General features: G+C 42.5%; 2 protein-coding genes and 1 long non-coding RNA gene across 6 annotated transcripts; 2 read left to right on the forward strand and 1 right to left on the reverse strand.

The window, feature by feature from the left end:
* The first annotated feature begins 1,142 nt into the window (after positions 1-1,142).
* On the forward strand, positions 1,143-8,009 carry gas8 (growth arrest-specific 8). 2 transcript variants are annotated; one of them, XM_006641141.3, is made up of 11 exons: positions 1,143-1,261; positions 1,662-1,760; positions 2,150-2,347; positions 3,388-3,594; positions 3,738-3,792; positions 4,494-4,699; positions 5,206-5,373; positions 6,351-6,437; positions 6,776-6,985; positions 7,238-7,303; positions 7,790-8,009. In XM_006641141.3, the coding sequence occupies exons 1-11, from the start codon at positions 1,259-1,261 to the stop codon at positions 7,937-7,939; spliced, it is 1,449 nt and encodes a 482-aa protein (XP_006641204.3). In that variant the 5' UTR covers positions 1,143-1,258; the 3' UTR covers positions 7,940-8,009. The 2 variants fall into 2 exon arrangements, with proteins under 2 accessions (XP_006641204.3, XP_015223828.2); XM_015368342.2 differs by lacking the exon at positions 1,143-1,261 and having other exon boundaries at positions 1,679-1,760; positions 2,104-2,347.
* Positions 8,010-8,439: 430 nt separating this feature from the next.
* On the reverse strand, positions 8,440-10,302 carry LOC138224361 (uncharacterized). Its single transcript, XR_011182828.1, has 2 exons — positions 10,211-10,302; positions 8,440-9,876 (listed from the first exon to the last, which is right to left on the reverse strand). It is a non-coding gene; the product is annotated as an uncharacterized lncRNA (long non-coding RNA).
* mthfsd (methenyltetrahydrofolate synthetase domain containing) lies at positions 9,710-14,202 on the forward strand. Of its 3 annotated transcripts, XM_069181271.1 has the most exons (9): positions 9,710-9,800; positions 9,954-10,057; positions 10,241-10,354; positions 10,392-10,505; positions 11,020-11,133; positions 11,714-11,804; positions 12,066-12,178; positions 12,568-12,693; positions 12,897-14,202. In XM_069181271.1, the coding sequence occupies exons 1-9, from the start codon at positions 9,773-9,775 to the stop codon at positions 13,683-13,685; spliced, it is 1,593 nt and encodes a 530-aa protein (XP_069037372.1). In that variant the 5' UTR covers positions 9,710-9,772; the 3' UTR covers positions 13,686-14,202. The 3 variants fall into 3 exon arrangements, with proteins under 3 accessions (XP_069037372.1, XP_069037371.1, XP_069037370.1); XM_069181270.1 differs by lacking the exon at positions 10,392-10,505; XM_069181269.1 differs by lacking the exon at positions 10,241-10,354.
* Positions 14,203-17,441: the final 3,239 nt, after the last annotated feature.

Here is a 17,441-nt window from a genome sequence, read left to right on the forward strand (position 1 = left end):
ACATCACTGAAATCACTGGGATTACATTTTATTATCTTGCTGTGGTTTTAGTTAATAACTCGATGTCTAAGGCAGCCCAATCTCCTCTTTTATCTGTTTACCCTTTAAATGAAAGCCAAGGTTGATGTTTATTTTCGTACAGGATTATGGATAAAGAAATATGTTTATGTATTTATCTTTAATAAATACATGAAATATTTTCACATTGGTTGACTGTAGTACACGTACTGTAGATATCTAAAAGTTTTTCATCTTCATTTGAACGTACTTGTCTTTTGAAGCCATCTTTATTTACAAGCTGTCGTTAACATTGTCTTTCCTACTATTGTCCTAATTTTCTCAGCCTGCTGATTATAGAAGTACTTGTGTATGCACCATTTCTTTCACAGATTAATGCCTTTGATGGGTAGCCAGAGGAAAAATTAGGATTTAATCAAGACACATTTCCTTCCATCTTTCAGTTTAGGGCTGAGGGGAACAGAACCCTATCCCAGCAATCCGTCACAGTGCACACTAACACTCACACCATGGCCAATTAGCCTACAAGGGTGTCTTTGGACTGGGGGAAGAAACCAGGGCACCTGGAGGAAACGCATGCGAACACAGGGAGACGAGACAAGCTCCATGCATATATACCCCAGGAGCTGAACTCAGGGACCCAGCGCTGCAAGGTAGCACAGTCTAACCACTGTGTCACTGCACCATCCCATCAAGTAAAAATGGAAAAAGATTACTTCAGATACTTTTTATTTTTTCCATTCATAGGGACCTGCTGTTTTGTCAGGCCACACTTGGTACCTAAGCGGCAATATCAAATTAATGGAGACTTCTGTCTTCTCACTTCATCATCTATTACTGAAACAGACCTATTTGAACGAATCATGTCTTCTAAACGTGTCTTATCTGTTGTCTGCCGCAGACAACATTCCTCATTTTTGTGCCAGCATAAAAATGCTGAATTTATTTGTGTTGATTCGCATAACAAACCTTTAACGAGGTACAGTGGAGACGACTACAGTATTTGTCCTTCATTCACATGTACTGTATGCAAATCGATTTCATCTCCATATTTTGTTTATTGGCGTTGCCAGGAAACGCGCGTTTCCTGCTCCGTGTCCTTCTCGCGAGAGCACGGCCGTTGCCAGGAGACCGCTGTGTTGCTCTGTAGGCCGATGCTGCAAATCGCGACAGCAGCTCTGCTAGAACAGCAAAATATTTTCACCCCTGCCTTTTACTCAGAATCAATAGTTTCTTGAAAATGGTAAGTCTGCATGTATTTTACTTTTATTTTTACTTACGGTAGCTTTGGAAACATGATTTATGAGGATCACCTTGGGGTTGACGATCGTCGCTGTGAAAACTAAGCGTCCAAGTGAATTGATTTTATGCGTAATAATGCAGTCGAATAGTTTAAGATGCTTTTGTTAAACAACTCAGCTTTTGGACAGACGTGACGTCGTGCTACTGTGTGTGTATTGTGTGTTGTGTGTGTGTGCTGTGTGTATTTTGTGTTTTGCTCTGTGGGGTGTGTGTTGTGTGTTGTGTTGTGTGGTGTGTGTGTGGTGTTGTGGACGCTGCTGCTGTTGATCTTGAGTTCTGAGGACTCAGTAGTAAATCTGATAGGAGGTTTTAAAAGGCTGAGGCGCGTCTCTTATTCCCAGCCTCCCAAGAAGAAGAAAGGAGGGAAGAAGGGGTCGGCCAAGGGGAAGAGCCCCACTGTGGTGGACGGGATTTCCACGGAGGAAATGTCCAAGGAGCAGGTGAGCTGTGGCGATATACTCGTGCGCTGTCGCGACGTGTTGTATTATGTTTCAGAATGTTTAAAAGAAAGGCACATGTGACATTAAATTGCCAAATAAAACATCGTATAGAAAGTAATATAATAAATAATCATACTAAATAGTAATAAAGAAAAAAATAAACGACCATAAACACGTGTGTAAAGACAGACAGACAGTGTCAGGCAGACACAGACAGTGGTAAAAAGGTGAGTTTTGACTTTGCATTTGAGGAGAGTCCAAGATTTTGTCCCTGGCAGAGTCTGAGAAGCACGTTCCCTGTCACTGCTACACCTGTGCAAGCGTCCACTCGCTCTGTTTCCAGCCCCAAGGCTCGGCTCACCTCCAAGTCTGTGGCTACTTGTGTGCAGCTGGAGGAGCACATTGTCCGCCTGCGAGAGGAGCTGGACCGGGAGAGGGAGGAGCGCAACTACTTCCAGCTGGAGAGGGACAAGATCCACACCTTCTGGGACATCACCAAGCGCCAGCTGGAGGAGAAGAAGGCGGAGCTGAGGAACAAGGACCGGGAGATGGAGGACTCCGAGGAGCGGCACCAAGTAGAAATCAAGGTTAGGAGGGCTGTCTGCTCTGTTTGGCTTGCTAATATTTTTTTTCCCCTACCAATATTGAACAAACATGACTTAAGGTAAGAACATACTGTAAGAAAGGACAACTGAGAGGAGGTCTTTCAGCCCATCTGGTCTGTTTGGTAGTCAGTAGCTAATTGATCCCAGGGTCTCATCCAGCTGTTTCTTGAAAGAAGCCGGAGCATCGGCTTCAACAACATGGCCGGGCAGCTTGTTTCACACTCCCACCACTCTTTGGGTAAAGAAGGGGCTCCTGTTCTCATTTCTAAATGCACTTCCGTCCGTTTCCTCTGGTTCATGTATCGGTGCTCTATCTGAAGACGGTCGCTGGGTTAAGGGCATCAAACCTGTGCTGAGTTTGAACACCTGGGTCAGGTCTCCCCGAGAAGGGTTCTGGTCCTTCAGCCTGCGTGGGACGTTCCCTTGAGCCCTGAGCTCCCTCAACCAAGGAGTGCACTTCATAATGGGATGAAATAGAGCTGGTAAAGAGTGTTGAGGGCTTTTAGTGGTTACATGTCGTCCACTAAGGGCAGATTTGTCGTTTTATGAAGGTTTACAGAGTATCACTGGTATGATTGTTGGCCTCGGTTTTCTGTGAGGATCGTTATTTGTGCCCAGTTTCTGTCATAGTCCATAAAGGCCTAGAAGAGGGCTTCCAATCCAAAATCATTGCTGAAATTTTACATTGTGCATTAAATGATTTTCTTTTTTTATGAACATCTATGTCTCTAAGCAAAATGCTCAGAGTGTATTATAGCCCTGATGACTTCAAGATGCAATCATAATAACCTTACAATTTTCCTTAACATTGAAGAGAATGGTGGGTGCCTGTAAAAAAATAATAGGTTACCTGAATAATTAATAACAATAATTCAGTTAAAAAATACTTCATTCATCCCCAGGGGAGTAATTAATATAATTTCACTCTGATTACTTTTCATGTGGTTATTGTTTCAGAACTCGTTTGCATTGATAGTAGTCCTTTTTGTGCTGCTGCAGAATATTGTGGATTGTTTCGGCAGGTGTACAAACAGAAGGTGAAGCACCTGCTGTACGAACATCAGAACAGCACCTCCGAGCTGAAGGCGGAAGGGGTCATCTCTGCGAAGCTGATGCAGAAGGAGCAGAGCGAGAAGGAGGACGAGCTGCGGAAGGGTATGCGCACGCTCAAGGTGGATATAAAAGAGCAGGAACTCGCCAATGAGAATTTGGTCAAGAGCTTGAAACTGGTATGTGGACATTTTTTTAAATGTATTTAAAAATATATATCATATATATGTTTGTATATATATTTCATTTTAATTGTCCTCTGTGTTTAACTGGAAGATCGAGTCTTAATTTAAGCTTTTTTCTCCACTTACAACCTGAATAGAAACACGATGAAGAAATTTCCAAACTGAGGAATGATTTTGAAAGACAAGTGCGAGGTACAACTTCCTTTTCAATAATGCCATTTCCCTTCTACAAGTTAAGAGGCCAATAGATATGAGTAATAAACTGGGATTTGTGTTTGTCTATTTGTATTTTACTGTTTCGCTTGTAGTCTTGATATATAGCTCCACCTAGTGATGTAGATCTGTAACAGTCAGAATATTGCTGTGTGTTTTCATATTCGCTGTTGGACAGAGACTTACTGCCTTTGTGCTGAAACACGAGACAGAGACAGCTCTGAATTCATTGTCTCTGACTAATGTATTTCATTAGATGATAAATGAGAATGTCATTGTTTGCCATTCTCTGCATCTTGAATGAAAAACAAAATAAAATACTCTTTGCTGGAGTTTACAACCCTCGTCAGGAAAAGCAGAGTAAAAATGGATGGATGGTTAAAGAAATAGCTTATGTGCTCCGAATGTAGATGTTGCCTTCATTATTTTTTCCCTTGATACATAGTCTAAAATTCTTTAATATTCATTTAATATTCTGTGTATGGCAAACCGATAACTTGCTAGTTAGATGTCTGTGATGGGTACTTTCAAAATATGTGAATGTTCTTATTGGTTTTAACTAAAATAAATATGAATTAAGTTTTATTTTTTAATTGCTTTATTAATTGATTAATTGCCTCATATTAATTGTTTAATAATCCCTCTTAAAGGCCCTTTTTCCTTTACTTCCCGTTGAGCAGAAATAGAAGCAAAGTATGAGAAGAAGATGCAGGTGTTGCGGGAGGAGCTGGAGCTCAGGCGGAAGACGGAGATCCACGAGATCGAGGAGAGGAAGAACAGCCAGATCAACACGCTGATGAAGAACCACGAGAAGGCTTTCAGCGACATCAAGAATTACTACAACGACATCACCCTCAACAACCTGGCCCTGATCAACTCGCTGAAAGTAAGGAATGAGGAGCACAAAGTGCCTCTCGCGGCCAGGCTCCCGACCGGCTGAGATCTCTTGTCCTTGTGCTGTGAAACACACTGAGGTGGAGGACATTTTGAATCCCATTTGTAAGCCAAAATACTTATTTGACTTTTACAAATATATTCAGGTTTTTGGAAATCTTCGGTGCTCATATTAAAACATTTGTAGCTTTACTTCCACTTTTAGTAATGACAGTTAATAATAATAACAACAAAAACACTATTTAATTTCAGCTTTTATTTAATTTTTACATTTCTGATAGCTCTTCGTGAACTCTAGTCTGTGTCTGGAGGGATACAGGACCTCCTTTGCCTTTGACCAACGCTTGGTCCCCCTCATTTTCAGGCTTGTGCAAACTTTGCATTGATCTTGTACCCTCGGCCCCGTCAATGTCCTGATTGTGTCGCAGTGACCCCGGCAGGACATTCCTCAGCAGGAGCCTGCGGGGGTTGATTCTGGAATGTCTGTCTTGCGTGCAGGAGCAGGTGGAGGAGATGAAGCGCAAGGAGGAGCGAATGGAGAAGGAGATGGCGGAGGTGCTGCTCCAGAACAAGAGACTCACAGAGCCCCTGCAAAGGGCGAAGGAGGAGGTGGCTGAGCTCCAGAAGCAGCTGGCCAATTATGAGAAGGATAAGGTTTCCCTAGCGGTATGTGTCTCATACAAACCATCCAAATTTCTGCAGAGTTTGAGTCTGTGCCTGAGGTGGGTGTGTTTAGATCTCGACAATGTCTTTGTCCCCACTGGCCTATGCAGGAGAGAGGTAAGAAAGAAGCCGTTGCAGTGTTTATGACAAAGCACTTGAATGATACAGAAAACATGTGGCAGAAGGGTTAGAAGGTAACGATGAAATGTTTTGGTCTAAATTTTAAGCGTTGAGTCTAGGTACAAGCCCAGCACAACACATGATCAGTTGTGTCCCGGCTAGCTGCACGCTGCCATGAGGACACTTCTCATCAGCCGGGCCTGGCAGCTTGGCAAATGCCAAGTTAACTCTAGAGGGAAACCTGGTTGGCTCAAAACCTTCATCAAACCTTCATCATTTTAGCACGGCAATGAACAGACCACTAAACATGGGAAATTTAACCACTGTGTTAAGTTGGTAGACACCTATTCAAAAATGGTGTGTCTATGAAGTACTGGTGTAGGGTGGTTGAAGACTTTTGCAAGTACATTTTTATTTTTATTTTTAGGTTTTGTCCATATTCAACCTTCAAAATAACAGAATTGAGTTTGATTATTACAGTTTGGAATAATAAAGTGCAATTGAACTTTTTGAAACTGTATTTGTAGTGGTATAAACGTGACACTGCTTGTTCTGTTAAAATGTTTACAAGGCCTTGTAAATATATTTACCTAAAGGATACAGTTCACCCTTTCAGCACTAATGCAGTAAGGATGGTGTTTTTCAGGGAACTAACACAATGTGACTATTTTTCTAACCAGGGGTTACTTGTTCAGACCTTAGATGATTTTCTGTTCATTCTTTTTTGAAGTCTATTGCATGTAGAGAACGCATTAACTTTTAAAAAGTATCTCTTCTTTGTAAAAACAATAGACAAATAAAATAGTCAGGGTTAATAATGTTAACAATGTTAACATAAGGTTAATGTTATTTTTTGTCAGGGGGCCAAGGCGCGTTTGAAGGTGGCAGACAAGGAAATGAAAGACTTGAAATGGGAGCATGAAGTACTGGAACAGCGGTTCAGCAAGGTAACACAGTTACAGTTCATAAAATCAACACTCCTTCACCTGGAAGTATAAACCTTTCCTCATTCCTCTTTTTATACAACATAAACGCAGTCTGGAATCATTGGCGGATCAGTGGATTGTTCTGTGTTGTACACTCTGAGCAGAATTTCACTGTCCATCCATCTGTCTTCTACCCGCTTTGTCCAGTTCAGGGTCACGGTGGAGCCGGAGTCTATCTCAGCAAGCGGGGGTACACCCTGGACAGGACACCACAGGACACCAGATTGCTGGATTGGGATTGTTGCATGACTGTTCTGTAGACTGTGCTTCTGTCTCATCATTGTTCTCGGTGCATCCAGGTTCAGGCTGAGCGAGATGAGCTGTACCAGAAGTTTGTGAAAGGTATTCAGGAGGTCCAACAGAAGAGTGGCTTCAAGAACCTCCTGCTGGAAAGAAAGCTCAGCGCTCTCACCGAAACACTGGAGAAGAAAGAGGCTCAGCTGAATGAGGTCCTTTCTGCATCCAACCTCGACCCAACAGCACTGACCATTGTAACACGCAAACTGGAGGTATGCTCTTAAACCCCCCCCCTTGAAAACCCGTCCTAAACCTGACTTGGGCCCCAAAATCCAGCGCTGAGCCTGAAAATTGTGTAAATAGTGTGCGAATGCTAACCCTAACCCTACCTGGGGTGTCAACTGAGCATGTCTGTGATCTACTGTAGACATCACTTGTCTGAGCAGCCACTGAGCACAGTTTGCCTATTTTGTGAAGATGTAGAAAAAAGATATTATCTGAAATGTTTTTTTTTTCTTTTAAAGGATGTTTTGGACTCCAAGAATGTTGCTATTAAAGATTTACAGTATGAGCTGGCTAGAGTTTGTAAGGTAGGAATGGTCATATCTTTTAAGGGTAATGGGATAAATGCGTTAAAAAATGGCTTAATTTTAAAGAATTCATTTTGAGGTACCTACTTAGAAAACTCAACTATTTCCTTGAATTCTAAGTGTTCTGTTCACATGCATTATAATTTTACAAATCTTGTATATTTGATTTCTTCTGAAAAAGTATAGTTTATAGTTATTAAACTGTTGATAATTATGAATTATAACAGCCAAAGAATTCTGATTGTTTCAATTATACTGTGCTTCATTTATACCTGTGCTGCATGTAGGTATATGATGATATAGATATGATTCTGGGAAAAGGGTGCTCTGGAATGTATTCCTTTTAGCTTTTCGGGCTATATACTGTAGCAATGGGAGTTTTAACAGATTTTGAGAACTTAGATCATCACTCCACAGTTATTTGTTTTGAGAATGAATGTACAATGAAGTACAGTACCTTACGTTTGTGTTTTTTGAAAATTTTAGGCTCACAATGATTTGCTGCGGACATATGAAGCTAAGCTGCATGCTTTTGGGATTCCAGTGGATGAGCTGGGATTCAAACCGCTGGAGAGCACAGTGGCAGGACAGACTCTTGGGAAGGGGCCAGCAGGACTGGTTTCTTCCCCAACATAAAAAAACTGTCAGAGATGTTGCTGGACATTGATAAAACAGAGGACGTCTAAGTTTCTTCTTGAATCTTGAATATCGCTGCAGCCTTGCTTTGTAAAACTATAGCCTTTGATCCACTCTCTAGAGGCAAAGTTTTTATGAGAAACCAACCAATGGCCCTCATTTTATACTTTTCAGTATTCATATTATCATGCTATCTGTTATCAGAAAATGAAGAATATATTTATCTGAAACAAAAATGTTTTCTTTTTCAGATTCAGCTCATTTTAAATCCCCTTTTGCTGAGATGGTTTTAATACCTGAAGGCTTATATGGATTCAGTTTAAACCTGTGTTCTGAAGCAAAACAGCAACTGAAAGATGAGATTTTTCTTTAAGAGGATGGTGTGCTTGTGAATTCCCACACACGTTAATTAGTTTTATTTCTGAAACATCTGAAAATGTTATTGCATAGTCAAGGAACCTCTTGAACTCAATTAAGTTTTCTGTTCTTCATTATTTAAAAACAACATTTTTTCATACCAGAATGGTTTTGCTACATTCATGAATTTCCAGTAGTTCCTTGTTAACAGTGTGTAGCAAAATTAATTATAGTGACACACATATTTACTCGTTACTCAGTTTTACCAGTATCCAGAGGTGGCTTCACTTACAAGCAGATTATTTCTGTTTCAATGTAATGTGAACCAAACTTTGATGTGGAAGGTGTGCTGGAGCTGATGTTAAAGCAGATTCATAAACACAACTGGATACCTAAATTTCAACTGTAAAGAAGTATAAACAACGAAGTTAAAGACTTAACTTCACTGGTAAATGGTTTTTAAACACCAGATCACAAATGAGAATGCATCTGAATGAGACAGAAATTCAGCAACAGAAAGTTGGAACAGTTCTTCTACAATAAAAGAAAGTACTCAGGAAAAATCTTAAAATGACCATAAATTGGAAAGAACATTTTCTTCCTGTACCTAATAAACACAAGACAGTACAACAAAGAGGAACATTTTCACACTTAGAAGAACACAGACAGACCCATTTTCTCAATTCAAATGTGGCCTCTTCACACCTCTTCAGATCTCATTCACATGAACAGTTCCCACTCCTTCACAGAGACAGTCTGCCTTCTTCTGGTTACTTTACTGTGCTGGAGACTCTTTCACATAGGCCTCTACACGGTCATGCCTCATACCTCCCAGTCAAGAAAGGATCTGGGGTCAGTGGGCTCCTGTACTGTATATGATGTAGATATTACTTATCAGTTGAACGAAGTATTGAGCTCAGTGGCTGTTTGCAAGGTCTTCATATCCTTGTGGTTTAGAACAACACATGCTGGGGGAGCTTGTAGACAGATTGAGGCAAATGTGTCCAAACCTTTTGGATCTAACAATTAGTGCTCAGTTGACATTTATTTAGTACTGAAATTAAATAGCATTTCTTTACACATTCTTACATGATGAAACACTATTGAATGGATATGATGGCGTCATGTTTCATTTCACTTGAAGCTAAAAACGCATACATCCCTCTAAGTAGTTGTTTATTAAATGTGATCTAACACTCGGGTGGTTTGTGTGAAGCACCAATGTACTGCGATATAGTGTACACACTGTGAAGTCGAGACAGGCACCCCGATTGCGGAAAGCCGCGCAGGCGCGTTGTCGCCGGCGAGCAGTTTGTCTTTCGTGGGCCGCCGTAGCGCTTGTGGGGGGTCGGGCTGCGGTTCAGTGTGACCCCACAACAGACCCGAGCGGTCCTGGGCTCTCGTTGTCCAGACCCGATACCTGCATAGGTGTAGCCGGTTTCCAGAGGCAGTAAGAAAAGCAAAGCTGAACGAAGAATGGATCCTGCCGTCCAGTTAAAACCTGGTATTTCTTTGATCAAGCTGAGGTCTTCGGGCAGTACAGTACTGACACCGTTTAACTCCTTCCACATCGATATACTCTGAAAGTACATTGTACAAGTTGCAAAAGTTACATACACGGAACATAATTTCTTATGTTTTTTTCTGTCTACTTTAGGCGTTACAAAATGGGATATTCGGCAGAAGGTGTGGGATTACATAGAAGCCAATAATTTAGCTAACTTTCCACGACCGGTTCATCACAGGATCCCCAACTTTAAGGTAGTGTTACACGACGTTATTTACCGCTATGCATCAGATATGGCACCAAAAGAGTTATAGAGCAAATGCTTTCAAATATTTACATTTTCTAAAGTATGGGTTCAGTTTTCAAGTGTGTTTTGATGGCCGCAAGGTTCCGAGCAAACATCTCACCGGTCCTGCGTCTGTTTCTCACTCGGACAGGGCGCCGCCCACGCTGGACACAGGCTGTCCGGCTTGCAGGAGTTCAGGGCCGGCAGGGTGATCAAAGTCAACCCAGACAAACCCCAGGAGCAAGCTCGCTTTATTACCCTGGACGTAAGTCCCGTTTCATCGCTGTCTCTGTCTGCTCCAGGGGGCCTACCGCTCCTGCGACCAGCTCGCAAGTCTGGGGGTCCTCCAGCATGCGAGCGAAGTTAAGGTGGACCCCGATAAGCCACTAGAGGGAGCTCGCCTCGCTGTCCTGCAGGTAACCTACTGTTGAGGAGGATCGAGGGGGAAACTGGACACAGAGAATGCTTAGCACTGTTTTCTTAACCTTAACATCCGTGCCAGGCAAGTCGAATATAACCTTGTGTTCTACAGATCCCCATCATGGTGCTGCTCATATTGGTACACATCATCCGGTCTCTTCCTCATCATTCTGTACAGTATTTTTTAATCTCTTGAAAGAATTCTGTATGTTGACATTTTTTTTTTTAAGTGAGGGCAAGCGCAGGCGTCACTTTCGAGAAGTTAAATCTGTAACAGCACTAGCCAGTCGTGGCATTGTATGAGAGTAACTGTGGCAATTGCTGTCTGAATTCTGTCCTGTGTTTATGATTGATGTGAGTTCAGGTAGAGTAGAGGTATCCTTGGGGACATCTGGACACTGTGGATGAAATGATTTGAAATGGACGTGTATTTATCAGTGAAGCTGTTGCTCCTCCTGGCGGAGCTTAGGGTTTTGACTCTGACCACAACAAAGTGCCTTTTTATTTCAGGCAGGCAAAACCTTGCTGGTCCCCACCCCACGCCTCAGGACTGGGCTGTTCAATAGGATTGTTCCTCCCCAAAGAGCCACCAAAGAAGACCTCCGCATCTGCTCCACTTCCCAGGTGACCTCTGCCTGCATGTTTCTCCTGTGTCCGATGGGCTTGGCGTTCCTGCACCTGTCCCGTGTCACATAAGCAGGGCAGGGAAGATCCCACACTCATTTCCATGTAGTGTCTCAGTGACTTTCACACAGCTAACACAGGTAAAAGGCATGATAGAAGAAGACTGCAGTGCAGCAAAAAGCCATTTTATGAAGACCAGTATGGTAGAGTCTTTCAAAACTCTGCTTCATGCTGCAATGAAGACAGTGATCTTTAATAACTGAATGGACTCCCAGGTTTGTACGTTTTGAAATGTTTTTAATTTTGTAATCTTTTTGTTCCCACTCTCTATATTAAGCAGTTCTTGCACTTTGTAGTTCGGTGCTTTTTTTAAAAATAATAAAAGCCATCGTGCAATTGGCATCAGCTGAACAATGAGTAATTATAGCATATGTGCTGACTGACTTCATGTGATATTAAAAATGATGTCCTCTGACAGTCGTTTCCGTTTGGCTGTCTCGAGCCAGCTCTCTTTCTGGTGATTTGCAATGGCCAGTGTATGTGCCTGTAACTTGACTGCTTGCCGCTCTTTGTTTTGCAGGGTGTGAAGCAGTACAGTGTGCCTGTTGGTCTGGATGCTAAAGTACATGTGGACTTGGTGGTGGTGGGGTCTGTAGCAGTATCTGAGAAAGGTCAGTTAGATTTGAATTACTGCTAGACTCAAAGTCAGTACGCTATGTTAACAGTCGTGTCCCATGCCACCCCCTGTAGGCCCTTTTTTGGAATGAAGTTACTACCTTCTGCTACGTTGTCAGCAAAATATTTTTGTCTGTTGAGTTGTGACCCACATGTTTGTTTTAGGTTCCCAGTGGACTTTTTCTGTCCTCAGACATTACTACCTACAGAGATGTTCCTTGCCTGCAGCCTCTGAGCTCCTCATCTTTTTTATCCAGGGTATCGTATTGGGAAAGGAGAAGGGTTTGCCGATATGGAATACGCCATGATGGTTTCAATGGGAGCAGTTAATGATTCTACAATCATCGTTACTGTTGTCCATGACTGTCAGGTTAGTACTGAATTCTTCACAGACATGTGGACCTGTAGAGGAGTAATTCCTCACCTTGTTGTCCATTTGATTTTCAATCTGGACACTGTCAAAATCAGTAGTCTGTTTGACAGCTCTGTAAATACTTTTCAACTCTTAGCAATAGAATCAGTAATATATCCTTACTTCTCTGGTTACCTTTTCCTCAGTTTGTGTTAGTTCCTGTGGAGTAAGGATTATTTAAGAGTTGTGGTGTTAGAGCTCATAAAAAAGTAGAGATTTCAAAAGGATGTAAAAAAAACACTTGTTGGTGACATAAACAATTCAGTCAGCCATAATGTCTTCGAGTGTTTTACAAGGCCAGTGGTTAACCGAGTGTTTCCAAATGTGCTTGTTGATGTGTTTTGCAGGTTGTTGATCTTCCCGAGGAGCTGGTGGAAGGCCACGACCTTACTGTGGACTACATCCTCACTCCGAGCCGCGTGATCAAAACAGGTTGCTCTCGGCCCAAACCACAAGGAATTTTTTGGGCTAAGGTACAGTTTGTTTATATTTCTTTAAGAATAATGACTTCAGTACTGAGGAAGAAGTGTCCTTTTCCTTGTGTGCATTGTCGCAAATGCTGATGTCAGGTTGTTTATTTTTTTATGGAAATCACCCATGTGACCCTGAACCCATCTTTCCCAGTAGCTCAGTGGGGGAGTCTTCCTCATGCTATGGGCTTTTTGTCCTCCTCCAGCTGGATTCGGACATGTTGGATAAGATACCGATCCTGAAGAAACTCCGCTACATGGAACAGGAGGCAGGGAAAGATGTGACACTGAAGAAGATGCTTTCCGGGACTGCTGCCTTAGGGGAGAGGCCATCTGGTGTCCTCACCCACAGCTCTGAGGGCAGAGGCTCCGCTCCAGGGCCGAGGGACAGGGACTCCGCTCCAGGGCCGGGGGACAGGGACTCCGCTCCAGGGCCGAGGGACAGGGACTCCGCTCCAGGGCCGGGGGACAGGGACTCCGCTCCAGGGCCGGGGGACAGAGACTCCGCTCCAGGGCCGGGGGACAGAGACTCCGCTCCAGGGCCGGGGGACAGAGACTCCGCTCCAGGGCCGGGGGACAGGGACTCCGCTCCAGGGCCGGGGGACAGGGACTCCGCTCCAGGTCCGGGGGACAGAGGCAGGGATTCGGACTCCAAGGTGAAAAACCCCGGGCAGGACAGGACCTCCACCATTTACATTGGCAGCCTTCCTCCCAGCCTGCGAGTGAGAGAGCTGAAGAGCGCCCTGAGGGAGCGCGGCGCCGTGCCTGTACGTCTGAACTGGCAGGGAGCACAGCGCAGGGCCTTCCTGGATTACAGCGACCAGCAGACCGCAGAGAGAGTTCTGGCTGTTCTGCAGGGGTTTTGTATAAACGGGAACAGCATCCGCGCTGAACTGGCAGCGAGTCAGAGAAACAGCTGGAGAGCAGGCCAAGTTCTCAGACGACCCAGAACAACAAGCACTGAAGGTGGTGCTGAAATCCAGGGTCTTCCATGAATGCAGGGTTTTTTCAGCAGTGCAGGAGGGATGGCAGTCAGGATGTACAGTGTGAAGAGCTTATTTGTTTTTCAGAGAACCCTTCCTTTTCCAGGAGGTTTTCATTAGGGTTTTTCCTTGCTTAACTTTCGTTAACAACCACCGTATCATGCAATGTTGAACTGGAACAGGATGACGTTTATCTTTGATGTTGTGGAGGACGAAATGGAATAATCGAATTTCTGGGTGATGAAGGTAGATCTGCACAACCAGAGCATGTTGAACTGTGTTGAGGCCGTACCATATTAAAGCAACTGTGTTTTTGATTACTTGGAGTGAATATTGTAATCGGAATAGCTCTATCGCTAGTTACCATCTAGCACATACCAGTTTAAAACAGAACGTGACTTAGGACAAGCAGATGGGGAAGTCTTTTCATTATTGTAGTTATTGGTAAAACTTGTTACGTTTGATAGAATGTTTTAAGACATGAAAGCGTTCTTGGGCGCAGTAAAAAATAAACTTAAGTTGAATTGAACTTTGTTTTTGTTTGTTAGATGAAGTGTTCTTTATTTTCAGTTGTTCTACAGTTATAGTTGTGCCTCAGTACAGACGCCATACTCTGTGTATTGTTAGACGATTTATATATTCATAATTTAACTGTAGTTTATGAATATATGGAATTATTCACCTGTTCTTCACATAATTGTGCCCAGGTTCAACATCACTGGCATCAATCGTGCAGCTCGGTCTGACTCGGAAGCAGCTGAGCTCTGCTGTTAGGCCTGTTTAATATTCCCAGTACAGATCCCAGATTACTGCACAGCATGCCCCATTATTATTAATAATAATTCCTTTTACTTATATAGCTCTTTTCTGGACACTCCACTCAAAGCACTTTACAAGTAATGGGGATCCCCTCCACCACCACCAGTGTGCAGCCCCACCTGGCGACAGCAGCCATAGTGCGCCGGTATGTTCCCCACAGACCAACTCTCAGTGGGGAGGAGAGCAGAGTGATGAAGCCAGGTCGGATATGCGGATTATTAGGAGGCCATGACTGGTGGCCAGGACACCAGGGTAACACCCCTACTCTTTTCAAGAGATGCCCTGGGATTTTTAGTGATCACAGAGAGTCAGGAAATTGATTTTATGTTTCATCTGAAGGACGGTGTCTTTTTACAGTTTAGTGCTCCCCTCACTATATTGGGGCTTTAGGACCCACATGGACCGCAGTGAGAGCGCCCCCTACTGGCCCCACTAACACCTCTTCCAGCAGGAGCCTTAGTTTTCCCAGGAGTCTCCTATCCAGGTACTGGCCAGGCTCACACCCACTTAGCCTCTGTGGGCTGCCAGTTGTGCACGGTGATATGGCTTATTAACCCTGTTACTGCAAACAACTCCACAGGTTACCACACAACGTGCTACACTAATAGTACTGAACAGTTTAATCGCATATTCAAATGACCCAACTATTGCTTAATGATGTTATAACTCTCTGTTTAGGTATAAAGCAGCCCATCATGAAGAGAAAACTGTGCAGAATTTTTAATGGAATAAGTTTCATTTGTGTTTTGACCTGATTTGTTTACTTCCGCTGACTGAAGCTTCCTGACTGTATTTCATGGTGCTGTTCTTTCAGTGCACCCTGGCTATTTATAGATATATTTCATCTACATACAATTGAATTGGTTGCACTTTAGGAATAGCCTGTGTGCTATGTGTTGTCCGTTTGAGAGTAACCCAGTATTTGAGCACGTTTTGAGACCAGTTAGATTGTCCCTCACTTTCCATTGATGAGGGAGCTTGTGTGCTACAACAAGGGCTGGAGTACCTGGAGTGTGAGGGCTTTAGGTCCCATGGAGATGTCAGACTGAAAACACTGCCATCATCGTCACAGCCGGGAGATAAACTTCATAAAGTCTTCTCTTGACTCGGGCGTAGATCAGCGCAGTGGAGACGTTACCCTGCGGTGGAAGTTTAAGAGGGAGTAACGGAGGTGTTGGGACTGTGCTGTGCACTAACGCTGGGGGGCGCTGTTCTCTCTCGTGCTTGGATACCTGAACCCAGGGAAGCTTCTAGAGTCTGTGCTTTAGACGGAGGCTAACGGATGAGCAGATTGCATGTGTTCTTACCTAAACAAGGCCAGTTTGATAAAATCGTCATCTGAACAGCTGTGGGCTGGAAAAGGAATTTCACCCTCCGGCGCGGCCAAGTTGCTCTGTCTAACGTCATCAGCCAGCAAATGTGTGGTCCTCACATCGCAGAGAAACTTGGACAGCCTTCGTGGAACTGAACGTTTTTTTTTTCCAGAAGTTCAGCAAATGGTCAGTATCTGTAGTAGTTCAGTAATCCTTAAGACAAGTGCCTGACATAGAAGTACAAATTATAATCAAAATATCAATTTTTTAGTCAAGTACAAGCTTGTGGTAACCAGGAATGCAGATCAGCCAATCTGGTGAATATATATGTATAGGTTGATCAGTCATTGTTATAACTTCTAAAACAGACAAACAGGAAAGTTCTTTTTTAAATGTTGTATTTCTGTTTTAACTAATGATCTGACTTCATGTATGTAGAAATGCTTACCTAGAAATATTAATTTTAAAACCATGGAAAGAACTTCTAATAATATTTGATATTCAGAATATTTGATATTAATATATATGCATATATATACTGTATATGTACGTCAGTTTTCAGGCATCATACATATAATTTATTATTTTTAATTGCTAAAGTTGCTAATAATATGGAGGTCTCAAAGACTCGTCATTTAAAGTGTTATTTGGGAATGTCATTTTGAAAGAACGTACAGCACTCTTCAGATTATAAAATATTGGTAGTGTCTCGTTCTTTTTGTGTGATAAAAAGGGAACCTATTATTTATTTGTATAGAAACACCTTCATAGTCTCTGTGGCTACGGTCTAAAGATTTTTGAATTATATTACTTGTTCATATTGTGACCAGTTTTTTTATTATTTAATAAGGAACACTCCCAAAGTTTTCCTGTTCCTGTTCCTTGTCCAAATCGCGGTGGAGAGGTGAAGCGTGTGAGCTATAGACCTGGATGAAAGGTCGTTACAGGTAGGTGCCGCTAGGTGCCGCTAACAGAGAGTGAACCACAACCTCAGTATATCTGACAAATTCCTCCGGTGTCTATCAAAAGCTATCTTGAAGATATTATTATGTTTTTAAAATCATTTTCAAGAGCAAATTCAGGTTCTATGTACGGTTTTCACAATCGCCTTGCCATAGGGTTAATCATTTTTCTTGTTTGTCGATATAGGAGGTTTCTTTCTCCCAACTGCATCGACCGCTAACCCCGCGACCCGATCAACTATCGTCGTTTCTAAGGATTTTATTTTCCAAGTGGTTGCATTTAGAAATACAGAAAAATAGCTGAACTGTGAGAGTTTATTTTATTTTAATTTAACCTTTTTCAGACGAATAACCGCTATTTCCTTTTCATTTCAGGTTTCTTCGTTGAACTAATTAACCTGTTTGTTCCTTTGCACGCAGAGCCCAACTGTGTTTTTTAAGTTTTACTTCTCATCATTTACATTTTAAATGTATGACAGTAGGATACATTTTATTTGAATGCGTTTTCTAAAACAAATGACTATCCGTCTTTCATATGTAGAGACTGGTTCTATATATGATGTTCACCAAACGACAAGTTTTTTTTCTCTTTAATACAGAGTAATTGAAAATGAACGAATTTCTAGGGAAAATATTAAAACAGTTGTTTTTGATTTATCGTGATGATTTTTTTT

Source organism: Lepisosteus oculatus, chromosome 20 (assembly GCF_040954835.1).
Source record: "Lepisosteus oculatus isolate fLepOcu1 chromosome 20, fLepOcu1.hap2, whole genome shotgun sequence".
Lineage (NCBI taxonomy): Eukaryota > Metazoa > Chordata > Actinopteri > Semionotiformes > Lepisosteidae > Lepisosteus > Lepisosteus oculatus.

Excerpts from the sequence above, each read along its gene's own strand:
- gas8 (XM_006641141.3), top strand. Across the intron at positions 5,374-6,350 it reads AGGATAAGGTTTCCCTAGCG|GGGGCCAAGGCGCGTTTGAA; the intron begins GTATGTGTCTCA and ends ATTTTTTGTCAG. Across the intron at positions 6,438-6,775 it reads TGGAACAGCGGTTCAGCAAG|GTTCAGGCTGAGCGAGATGA; the intron begins GTAACACAGTTA and ends CGGTGCATCCAG.
- mthfsd (XM_069181271.1), top strand. The coding sequence starts at position 9,773 with ATGGATCCTGCCGTCCAGTTAAAACCTG. Across the intron at positions 10,355-10,391 it reads CTCGCTTTATTACCCTGGAC|GGGGCCTACCGCTCCTGCGA; the intron begins GTAAGTCCCGTT and ends TGTCTGCTCCAG. Across the intron at positions 11,134-11,713 it reads GCATCTGCTCCACTTCCCAG|GGTGTGAAGCAGTACAGTGT; the intron begins GTGACCTCTGCC and ends TTTGTTTTGCAG.